Here is a 12288-nt window from a genome sequence, read left to right as displayed (position 1 = left end):
ATTAAAAGACTTTCTTTGTTTTTCAGAGTTTCAAAGCAATTAATGGTTTTCTCAGCAAATTAGAAAAAGTATCGGAAAATCCAGAATTACGTGAAGAAATGGGTAAATGTTGTTGTTGTTGTTGTGTGTTTTATAGTTTGTTGTTGTTGTTAAAGTGATTCTGACTCAGTTGTCTCAGTTTTGGAGCCCAACAAACTACTTCAATCCAAAGACATTACTCCATGGGATACATCATGTTTATAAGGCTTACATGCTGAATGTGACCTCGTTGAGGTACCATGATTGGTAAGTACCCCATTGAGATGTCATTATTGCAACTGCTATAAAGGCGGTGAGGAGTTGGCAGAACCATTAGCATGGTGGGCGAAATGCTTGGCAGCATTTTGCCCATCGCTACGTTCTGTGTTCAAATTCCACCGAGGTCGACTTTGCCTTTCATCCTTTCGGGGTTGATAAAATAAGTACCAGTTGGACATTAGGGGTCAACGTAATCGACTTGTCCCCCTCCTCTGAAACAGATGCCCTTGTGGCAAAATTTGAAACCATTATTACAACTGCTGTTGGTGAGCTGGCAGAATCGTTAGCACGTTGGGCAAAATACTTATTGGTATTTCATCTGTATTTACATTCTGAGTTCAGATTCTGACTTTGCCTTCCTTCGTTTTGGGGTCAATAAATTAAATACCAGTTGAACACTGGGGGTTGATGTGAACAACTAACCCCCCCCCTTCAAAGTTACTGGCCTTGTGCCAGAATTTGAATCATTATTCCAGCTGTTATTTTTCACCTGACCATATTGTTACGACTGATGTTGGAGTTGCTACAAATGTCATATGATCTTATTGTCTTATTACAATGGTGTTACACTGGTGTTACACTGGTGTTACAGTGTTCTTGCAACAGTTATTATAATGTTTGAGTATTGTTACAATATATAAATGTATTTACAGAGAAAGACGTCACAGCCGGTGGCTCCAAAGCTGGAGACATCTCAAGCTGGGCCGGATGGGCTGTTATTGGGATGACATCCCTTACATCGAAACTTTACCGTGGTGCTACTACCACTACCACCACTACTACTACTACTCCTACTGTGAACACTAGTCCAACCTCAACTCCAACCGATGGTAAGTGATGTTGTGGCAGTCATTCACATTTCTTTGCCACAACTTTGGTTTTATTCTCTTCATTTCTACTCTTTCCTCTCTCCATTCACTCTTTCAACTTCTATTCACCCACCCACCCCCCAGGCCCCCATCTTTATCTCACTTTCTAACTCCACACCAATCACCTCCACCCACTCCTGGATAATGTCAGCAGCCCTGTATCTGTTCTGGCCCCTTTGTTCAGGCTTTAACTTTTCATCCCCATACATAAAGCTGCCTCCCTTTCTCTTGTGGCCCCATTTAGTCGAAGGGGATCTTAGTCTCACAAAGTGCATGGTACCAGCACGAATAATGCTTGCCTTGTAACTTGCAAGGTTAAGGCCCTAAAGTGATCCTACGAGGGAGCAGATAAAAGAAGGAAGGTGATAACCCTAATCAGAGAGATGAAGAATTATAAGAGAAGAGGATGGTGCTGTATGGCATGGAACAGGAGAGAAAAAAGGAAAGGATTAGGCAGGGGTGTGGGGTGTGAGGGTATCTAACATTTGTAAGGGGTGAGCATCCCAGAGGTGTAAGGGATTAATGTTAGTAGGTGTGAGGGAAAGTAGAGAGGAATGTTAAAAGGGTCATTAGAGGAAAGAAGTCAGTCTGAGAAAAGGAGACTGAGGGTGTGATGTGGGAAGGGGCCCGTTGGAATAGGAAGATGAAGAGAAGAGGATGAGCAGTGTAAATGCATTGTAGAAGTGGGGAGGAGGAAGTGAAAAGGAAGGAGAGAGCGGTGGGGGAAGAAAGGCGTTCTGTAAATGATGAAGGGATGAGAACTCTAGCTGGGTGATGTTAAGGTGGGATTGGTGAAGAGCAGTATATATGTGTGTATATATATATATATATATATATATTATATATATATATATATATATACAGGGGGAGAATTCACAAAAAAACAAGACAAAGACAGTTGGAGTAGACAACAAACAGATGTATTAGTATAACGCTCGGGAAGTGAAAAAGTCTTTAACATTTCGAGCCTATGCTCTTCCACAGAAAGAAACAAGGAGAGAAAATAAAGAATGTGTAGTGGCTAGCGATCTATCATGGCAAATGATGTGTGTGTGTGTGTGTGTGTGTCATGTCAGATTCCTCTTACTACCAGTTGTTTTTTTTTTCTTGTTTCATTTATGCTCCATACTTCATGCACACAAACATTTTATTATTATTATTATTGATAATGATTTTGCTGTTATTCTTCATCTTCTTGTTGCAGGACAACCGCCCGTGAGAGCAAAAGAGTCTCAGGAGCGAGATTCTGTTCCTTCCAAACCAGAAACACCAAAAAGCAATGAAGGTTGGGAGTCTGAAGGCTGGAATGAAATGGTAAATTAAAGAAATATTTCTTGGATTTATTTCATATCTTCTGGTAGCAAATTGTGTGCCTTTCATAGCATCGCTTGCCTTTTGATAACAGGTATTGATGTCCGACACACACCCACCATCATCATCATCATCCTGGTCATTTTAATGGCTACTTCTCCAGCCTTTCAATGGTCAGACAAGAATATGTTGGGGCAAAGTTTTCTAAGATTGGATTCCATTCCAGATATGACCCTCACTTGTTTCCAAGTAAGGCAATAATTTCCCAGTCTGTTCATCAACAAACAACCTGGAGATGTTTTATGTAGACAACTGGAAGTAAAGGACACCAGATGAACAAGACCTTTTTGTTTCCAACTGACCATGCAACATGTGAAGACATGTTAAAGAATCCGGACATATTTTTGTGGTGGACTGCAAACAAAAGATGTCATTCGTGAAACCACTGTTTACAATCAGCAAATGAAGGCACACGGAGAGATGAAGGAAATCCAAAGTCATTCACACACACACACACACGTGCACAGGGGCAGCTGTGTGGTTAAGAAGCTTGCTTCTCAACCATGTGGTGTTAGGATCAATTCTACCATGTGGCATTTTAGTCAAGTGTTTTCTACTCTAGCATTGAGCTGATCTAAAACTTGTGAATGGGTTTGGTAGAAGGGAAATGAATGAACCCTATTGTGTGTGTATGTGTATATATAGATATATACCAGAGTAAACACATAAATGTGAAACAAGGTGGAAAAAATAGTATTCAAATACCAGAGGTAGAGTAGTATGTAGTATATATATATATATATATATATATATAATATATATATATATATATATATAATGTGTGTGTGTGTGTTATTAATGTTTGGGTTTATGTTATAAAACAGTTTTACACTAAATCGAAGGATTACTCAATCCATTTGGTAGAGTAGTACAAATTTATTATTCTTTAACAAGAGTAATTTTGAGAGTGAGTTCAGTTTCAGCCAAACAAGTTTTCATCATTAGATGGTGGTGGTGGTGGTGGTGGTCATGGTGGTGGTGGTGGTGGTGGTAGTGGTGGTCATGGTGGTGGTGGTGGTGGTTTGTTAGTTTTAGTTAATGTTTCTAATATTTCATTGTTTTAGGAATTAAATCTCGATGACAAACCCAAGAACTCGTCCAATGTCCAAAATGTGGCAGCAGGAGAGAAGAAAGAGTTTGACGGCTGGGAAGATGATGAAAACTGGGGAAGTCTTGAAGATGCTCTGGTAAGAATTCACCAAGGTTTATATTTCTGCAGATATATAAATTGCACCTGTAATTATCATTAAAACCTGTAACCTAAAGAGAGAAGGGAGGCAGAGAGAGGGAGAAAATACTGTTTCTAGTCTAAGACGGAATCTATGAGGAGTTTATATTCCAGACAAGATTTGCCAATAAAAACTGACCATTCTATGAAATCTTGTCAGGATATAAACTCATTCTAGATTCTGTAAAGGCACGTAGCCTAGTGGTTAGTGTATTCAGCTCATAATCACAAAGTTGTGAGTTCAATTCTCAGCAACATGTTGTATCCTTGAGCGAGGCACTTTATTTCACATTGCTCCAGTCAACTCGGCTGGCAAAAATGTGTAGAACCTGTAATTCAAAGGGCCAGCCTTGTCACATTCTGTGTGTTGTGCTGAACCTCCCTGAGAGCTACGTTAAGGATACGCATGTCTGTGGAATACTCAGCTACTTACACTTTTACTGCACGAGGAGGCTGTTCCATTGATCGGATCAACTGCAACACTCGTTATCGTAACTGACAAAATGCCAGTTATAGATTCTGTGAGAGATGAGAAACAGTCAATGTCCTCTCTGTGCAATTTGTAGAATAGTTACTGTTAGCAAGAATTTCCAGTTGGTTATAGAAAAAAATGTCAAATATGGAACAAGCAACCCAGCCATGGTCCTCTGGAACAGCTAGGAGGACAGTAACACCAAATAAGAACTGTCTCACACTGTGATAACATGGGAAAGGGAACATAAAATAAGGTTGGTGACATATATATATATATATATATATATATATATATAAACATTGATTAGAGAACAAACATCAAATTTGGGCCAATGATTTTATATAACACCACACTTCCATACATTTCCTCATATATAAACATTACCGTGGCCTTCAACATATATAAAAGCACAGAAGGTAAAAAATAGAAATGCACATAAAAATACCAAATATATAGTCAAGAAAAGGAAAATACAAATCTACTAAAATAGGTAACCAAAATGAATTGCCAAAATATGTCAATCGACTAAAAATATTTGGCATTATTGAGTAAGAAAATTAAATGGAGGCTTTTATTGTAGATGTTGTAGTACTTGTGATTCTTTCGGCAATTCTCCTTCAGAATCTTAAAAAACAGTTTGGGCAGATTTCTTACTTTAAGAGAAAAAGGTGGGTGTGGTGGGGAGCAAACCAGATGACTTCCCATATTCTTTAAATACGTTTTTGCACCCGTATTGTAGCGTATGTCAATGACTTGATTGTGAAATTGAAGGCCATGGTAATGTTTATATATGATGACACGTATGGAAGTGTGGTGTTATATAAAGTCATTGGCCTGAATTTGATGTTTTTTTGTCTCTGTCTCATTTGAGCAATTCTTTTTGCAGTCCTATAAACCATTTTTGTTTCCATAAAAAGAACCAAAAAGGATTTCATGTCTTATATAATATTTCTGACACAATATTTTCAAGCAGTTTATTTATTTGAAAATATTTTTCTACTTCTGATGAAGTAGCAATTATTTGAGATCACTGTCAGCTGACAAACTGTGGAATATTTGTAACCAAAACAATTGTAAAGAGTAAAATTTTGAATAAATATGTATTTTTTATCCATTTATACCACATATATATATATATATATATCCGTAATAATGAAGGGTGAAATTAATTAATTTGGAATAATTATCAATTACACCAAGTAGTCTTCGGCATGTAAAAGCCTCACGCGGGTGGGAAGGGGCTGGTGACACAATCGTTTCATTCACAAATTGAATTCGGTGATACTAGTTGCGGATTCTAGCTCGCTCTGATACTGAGTTGAGTTGGTGCCTTCTAGTATCTCAAAATTCAATATATAATCATTTATGATTATAGTATTCTACGCTGAAGAGAAAAGAAGTTTCGGTAAGATAGAATTATTTAATATTTAATATTTAATTCTTATGCTTTCCTAAAAGCTTGATTTCGAAACGTACGTCCGTAGATAACTTAAAAATGTATGATAGATTGCCGTCAATTCATTCTCTCTTACCTGTTTGTGTCTGCCTTCCAATTGCTGTTTTTACTGAGATCACCCTTTTTAGTAGAAGAAATAGCTATAACTCTTTGACTGCTATTTCTAAATTCGGTATGTGGTAAGGCAATTTGTTGCTAAACCCTTTATTGCTTAGTATATATATATATATATTGAATTGCATCAATACATTCCAAGAAAGAAATCTTCAAAACTAGCACTTTGAAATATATCAAAGTGATTTCTCTCTCTCTCTCTCTCTCTCTCTCTCTCTCTCTCTCTCTCTCTCTCTCTCTCTCTCTCTCTCTCTCTCTCTCATTGTTTTAACAACCATCCTTGCATGGCTCTGACAAAATTTAGTTGAGGCAGATTTTTTTTTTTTTTTGTGGCTGGTTGTCCTTCCATGACCATCCACCCTGCAGATTGTCTTGGATAGGCTGATGTATTTATTGTATGTATTTTTGATGTTGTAGGAGGCCAGCTGTTTGGAAACCCCCAGCAACACTGAGGGCTGGGGTGACTGGGGAGATGACGAGTTTTCTCCCACTTTAGATACTCCGGGGCTCCAACCAGCCAGTTCTTATGCCTGGGACGAGAACCAAAGCGAAGCAGATTTCTTCACATCTCTGACAAATGTCAAGAAAAAGGTATTTCCACGCCATTTTAATTAATAATCAACATCCGTGTGATATCGCAGATACAGCATCCAATTAATCATCAGAGATCTTTCTTTCCTGCCAAACATAACAAAACAGGAACCTGACCATGTTGGGTTTGGTTTTTTCTGTTAAATGGCTCAGGATTCAGCAACTCAGTAAGTGCAAAGGGTGCGACTGATGTTGCACTGTAAACCACAGCCACATTGGTTTATATTATTGAGAGATATATTATAATATATTATATTAATATATTATATTATATTATTATATTGTGGTGCACTTGAGTACTGTATACAATAATTTCATTATTATATTATTATTATTATGTTATAGCAGTTGAAATGTGCTTGTCTCCAACACAGCACACTGTCAATAGTTCAGCCTACCTAGCTGTATGTAGGTATCACAATGTGGCATAGTTCATTGTAATGTGGCCACAGTCCACCTAGCTGTACGTAGATACCACTGAAAATACTTGAGATTATGGACTGTCCTTGGTCAGTCTCCTTCAGTAATGAATCATAAAATTCACCATGTTGTTGCAGTAATAGCTTCTAACTGTCCAAAGGGACAAGCTATTTGGCCACCACACCTTCGTAGGTGACCAGTTGAAATCTGTGCAGGTTATTCAATATGTTTCTGAGCAGAACACTTTATTCTACTTTCATTGTTTGATTTTTTTGCTCTGAGCTGCCCAAACATGTATTAGCTGTATCCATCCCACAGGTTTTTATGTTAAAAAAAAACAATTACATACCCAAGAACACGTGATTTGAAGGTAATTTAGTTGTTAGTTTTAGTAGATCAAGTGACTACATAGACACTCTGTTGGCCTGTTTTTGGTTATTAATAATATCTCTGAGACCATGTGAGAAGTTACATTGTGAGTGACTGGTGTCCTATCCAGTAAAAGATTTCTCTCTCATTTCCTTCACATACTGTAAACCTCAGTTCTGATCTCTCTCTCTCTCTCTCTCCATTAACATTTTATTAGCTGAGGTCGACAGTCGGTATCAGTTGGCCCTTTCATAACTATGTGAAAAGGGAATTTTGTGTGTCAGCCACTTCAGGGTTTATAAAGAATGATGTGGTGGCTTTTAACCTGTTCTTTTCACCTGGGGATCCCTGTTCTTCATACAAACGCAAATCCTCTGTTTGATTTTATAAATGTTTCCAAGATATTCGACTTGACAAGGGATTGAACTCAAGTTAAAGTTTATCTTCAGCTTACTGACCCCAACCCCCAGGCAGAGCTTATCCTCGGCAGGGCACCAGTCCCTTATAGTGTTAACCCCAAGCTGTTACTGGTGCTCATTTTCAGTTGAATGAAATGAAATACCTTGCTTAAGGATGCAATGCACTCTCCACTCCCCTCCCCTTCATCTTTCGCTTGCACTCTCTCACACCCAACCCCACAACCGCACAAAGTCATTCTGTTGCCCAGCTGTGAGTCTCCCCTTTACTTTCTTTCTCTCTCTCTCTCTCTCTCTAGACTACCAAACCAAATGTTAGTGGTGGTAAGTCACCAGAGGCACCAAGTGAAGACATCGGAAGTAAACCATCTAAACCTGAGAGTTGGCAAGGAGATGGTTGGGACAATACTGAAGACTGGGATGTCACAGGTTCAAATAAAGGTATGACCTTAAAGATCTTGTTTGTTTTTAAGGGACTAAATATCCCTCTTTTTAGTTTAAACTATTTTTGAAGACTTTTTTTTTAACCTTTCTTTACCATACTTATTTAGAGAATGTTATAATTGCACTTCACACACACACACACACACACACATACTATATACCATCTTATAAGGAAATTTGTGGGTGTTCCAGGTTGTAGGCCAGTTTTCTACCCAGGTAGGTAAGATTTTTGCATCAGGATGCATCTTGTCAAGAAGGCTTTAGGCTATGTGATGCTTTCTGATACTTTTTTTTAGATACCCAGGCAAAGCCAGGTACTCCAAGTGTGTATATATATATATATATAATCATCATCATCATCATCGTTTAATGTCCGCTTTTCATGGTAGCATGGGTTGGACGATTTTGACTGAGGGCTGTCGAACCAGATGGCTGCACCAGGCTCCAATCTGATCTGGCAGAGTTTCTACAGCTGGATGCCTTTCCTAACGCCAACCACTCCAAGAGTGTAGTGGGTGCTTTTACGTGCCACCGGCACAAGAGCCAGTGAGGCGGTGTTGACAACGGCCACACTCAGATAGTGCTTTTTATGTGCCACCTGCACAGGAGCCAGTCCAGTGGCACTGGCAACGACCTCACTCGAATGTTTTTTCACGTGCCACCAGCACAAGTGCCAGTTAGGTGACGCAGGTAACGATCATGCTCGAATGGTGTTTATTGCGTGCCACCTGCATGGAGGCCAGTTTGTTTGTCTGGCAACGATCTCACTCGTATGGTACTCTTAGCACTCCACTAACACGGATGCCAGTCACTGAGTTTGATTTCGATTTCATTATCTTCATTTAGCATCCGTTTTCCATGTTGGTATGGTTAATATTGACTCCTGGGGGATCGATGGGACTATTCAAGGGATCTATAAATGCCTGGAAACTGTACATCTACTTAATTATTATTATTTATTTATTTCCTTGTACATGCCTGGCAGTCAATGAAGGGTCAAGAATTCCATGAAGGGGTCAATGGTCTAAAAAGTTCAGGGACCACTGGGTCAAACAGTTTGACTGGAACTGGTAAACCAGATTGCTATACCAGGCTCCAGTCTGGTTTGCCTTGGTTTCAACAGCTGGATGCCCTTCCTAATGCCAACCACTCCAAGAGTGTAGTGGGTACCTTTTACATGTCACTGGCACAGTGCCTTTCATGTGAACAGGAGAGAACTGAAGACTGAACTTGGATGAACTCTGACCTTCACAATAATAAATCCATCTCTGAAACCATTGCTGACTCTCACTTTACTTGCTTCTTCATCTTTGTGCTTGGCTTGTTCAGCTCTCACAAGCCATTTCGTTTTATGCTTTGTTTCTTTAATAAACACCAAAGGACTGAATGTGTGCTAATCTGTATTGGTGACAGACACCAGTGTCATGCAAATGGCACCCTTGCCAGTGGCACATAAACACACCCATTTCACTCTCAGAGTAGTTGGCGTTAGGAAGGGCAGCCAGCCATAGAAAACCATCCCAAATCAGACTGGGGTCTGGTGCAGCCTTCCAGCTTACAAGCCCTGGCCGAGCCATCCAACCCATGCCAGCATGGACAACAGACACTAAATGTTGATGAATGATGATACACATACACACACACACAAACACACACACATACATATATATATATATATATATATATATATATATATATACATACATACATACATACATACATATATATACATACATACATATACATATATATATATATATATATCAAAAGTATGTCTGAAGGAAACTATGTCACAATAGTGTTGTGTACCTAAACTTAAATTCTGTGGCTTCTCATGTATTTGGGGTTGTAAAGTGCTGATTTCTCTCAACAGGTTCACTCAACGAGAATGAAAGGAAGAGGAGAGAGCGAGAGGAGCGTAAACTTCAAAGACAGAAAGAACTCCAAGAGAAACGAGAATTACGTAAGACGGCTGGTGCCTTGAAACTAGGTGTGAAGAAACTGAATTTGGATTGAAGATTATGGTCCAGGAAGAATACAGGAATGGATCAACAGATTGACAAAACAAATGGTCTGAATATATTTGTATTTGGATGGAAATATATACACACGCACACACATATATATACGTATACATAAATGTGTGTGTGTAATGCTTATACATACACGACTTATATAAAACATGATAACAAGGTGGACCATTTGATGAAACTGGGTGTCAGTATCTTTGCCTCTTTATGGAATTATGTGTGTGTGTGTGTGCGTGTGTGAGAGAGAGTGAAGACAGTTCCAGACTGACCCACAAATTCCATTTTAAATTGTCTTTGGTGAATGATAAAGTATTGGGAAGGAAGTCAATCAGAAGGAAATCATTTCCTTTTAAGGACTTCTTTGATTATTTATAAAATTTTAAATGCAATTTATTCTGCAAAAGAAAGAATTCATCATCATCATCATCATCATCCTCATCATTTTACATTTTCTTTTCCATGATGGCATGGTTGGACACATCATTACAGTCAGAATGAGTTCTTATTTGGGGTTACTCCCCTCCTACACATGTTGGGGCTCTCTCTCTTGTTTATAGTACCCTCCCTATTGCCAAATCACTTTACAGAGTTGATGGTTGGTGTTAGGAAGAGCATCCAGCTACTGTAGAAACCTTGCCAAATCTGGTCGGAAGCTGGTGCAGCTCCGTGGCTTACCAGTTTTCAAACTGTCCAACCCATGCCAGCATGGAAAGCGGATGTTAACTGATGATGTCTCTATATCACCATCATCATCGGTTTTATAGCCCCTTTCTATGCTGGCATTGGATGGAGAGATCATCCGTGTCTGATTCAGTTGCCATTTCAACTCTCCGCCCTCTTGCATGGGTTCGGAACCACATCTTGCTCGTACTTTCCATTTTCAACACGATTCCTGTGACTGGGTACGTTTCCTAACACCCAGTGTACAAAAGAGACTCTACAGGGTTCATCATTTCGTTGTGGCACCAGCACCAGAGAGGTTGTCTTGTCTCCAGCAAGAGCAAAGAATTAGCTCTGCACAGCGCTCTCTCCCCTTCTCTCTCTCTCTCCCTCTCCCTCTCATTCATACATGCTCTACACACACACTCACACATACACACTCGGGTGTGTTTTCAAACAAAACAAACTTGCACTCAACATATTTGATTGGTGTTACACTTATTACACAACAGTTTGACTCAGCACCACACTACTTAAAGTTTTATGGTCATAGATCACAGCCACAGCATCAGACGTTTGTAAACAGAGAGAAAAGAATGAAAAGGTTTTCAATGGTTTCTGTGAGGGGAGAGCATTTTAGATTTCTATTGGTCAATTCAGGTCATGTGGTTGTTTTTGCTATTTTAGTGACGTCAGACATTTTCTTGATAAGTCCATATGGTGGAGCAGAAAAGAGGCTGGTTGGTATTCTTCAGGCTTTGATATTTTAGGAGCATCAGTTCTTTACATTGGGTACAAAAAGTTGTAGGACAAAACATCTGTTGGCATCAGTTTGTCATTATTCTGTAGGGTGCATTATTTCTTATTTCTTTATTGCCCACAAGGGGCTAAACATAGAGGGGACAAAGACATTAAGTCGATTAGATCAACCCCAGTACGTAACTGGTACTTAATTTATCGACCCCGAAAGGCAACGTCGACCTCGTCAGAATTTGAACTCAGAACATAACGGCAGACGAAATACTGCTAAGCATTTCACCTGGCGCGCTAACGTTTCTGCCATCTCGCCGCCTTAGCGTGCAGTATTTCTGCAAACATACACACTCACATGTGTGTGTGTTTGTATGTTCAACATCTTTTAATGTCCACCTTCCATGCTGGCATGGGTTGGATGGGTTTACAAGATTAGACTGCATCAGGCTCCAGTTTCTGCTTTGAAAGTCCAAAAAGTGAAAGTCCAAATAGTAACGCTGCTGTTTTAGCTTCTAATAAATATTTTACAAACTTTGGATTTCTATACCCAATCTGCCCTGATTCTATATACACACACACATGTATGTATGTATGTTTGTATGCTTCTCTCCTTTGCTTTTTGGAATTTCTGATTTTCCCACTTTTGTCTGTTTGTTGAGGTGAGGAAAAGGGTTGCACATCCGAACCTGTTGATTATCTTTTGTCTTTCTTGTTTGTTTAAATACACAAAAGTAGAAGACTTGGAAAAGCAATCAGAATAATGAAACCATTAGCTTTCAGTGAGAGTGTGTGTGT

At 39.1% G+C, this 12288-nt stretch overlaps 1 protein-coding gene across 1 annotated transcript in view; it reads left to right on the top strand.

Annotated features, from left to right (window-relative positions):
- LOC115217017 (N-terminal kinase-like protein) overlaps positions 1-11688 on the top strand; it is a 30222-nt gene extending 18534 nt beyond the window's left edge. The window contains exons 14-20 of the mRNA XM_029786545.2: positions 27-102; positions 951-1127; positions 2371-2480; positions 3602-3724; positions 6228-6401; positions 7906-8047; positions 9924-11688. Coding sequence (XP_029642405.1) covers positions 27-102; positions 951-1127; positions 2371-2480; positions 3602-3724; positions 6228-6401; positions 7906-8047; positions 9924-10066 — 945 coding nt within the window. The 3' untranslated portion in view covers positions 10067-11688. The remainder of the gene's footprint in view (positions 1-26; positions 103-950; positions 1128-2370; positions 2481-3601; positions 3725-6227; positions 6402-7905; positions 8048-9923) is intronic.
- The last annotated feature ends 600 nt before the right edge of the window (positions 11689-12288 follow it).

Source organism: Octopus sinensis, linkage group LG11, assembly GCF_006345805.1.
Source record: "Octopus sinensis linkage group LG11, ASM634580v1, whole genome shotgun sequence".
NCBI classification, from domain to species: Eukaryota; Metazoa; Mollusca; class Cephalopoda; order Octopoda; family Octopodidae; genus Octopus; species Octopus sinensis.
This window is presented reverse-complemented; position numbering and strand designations above follow the sequence as displayed.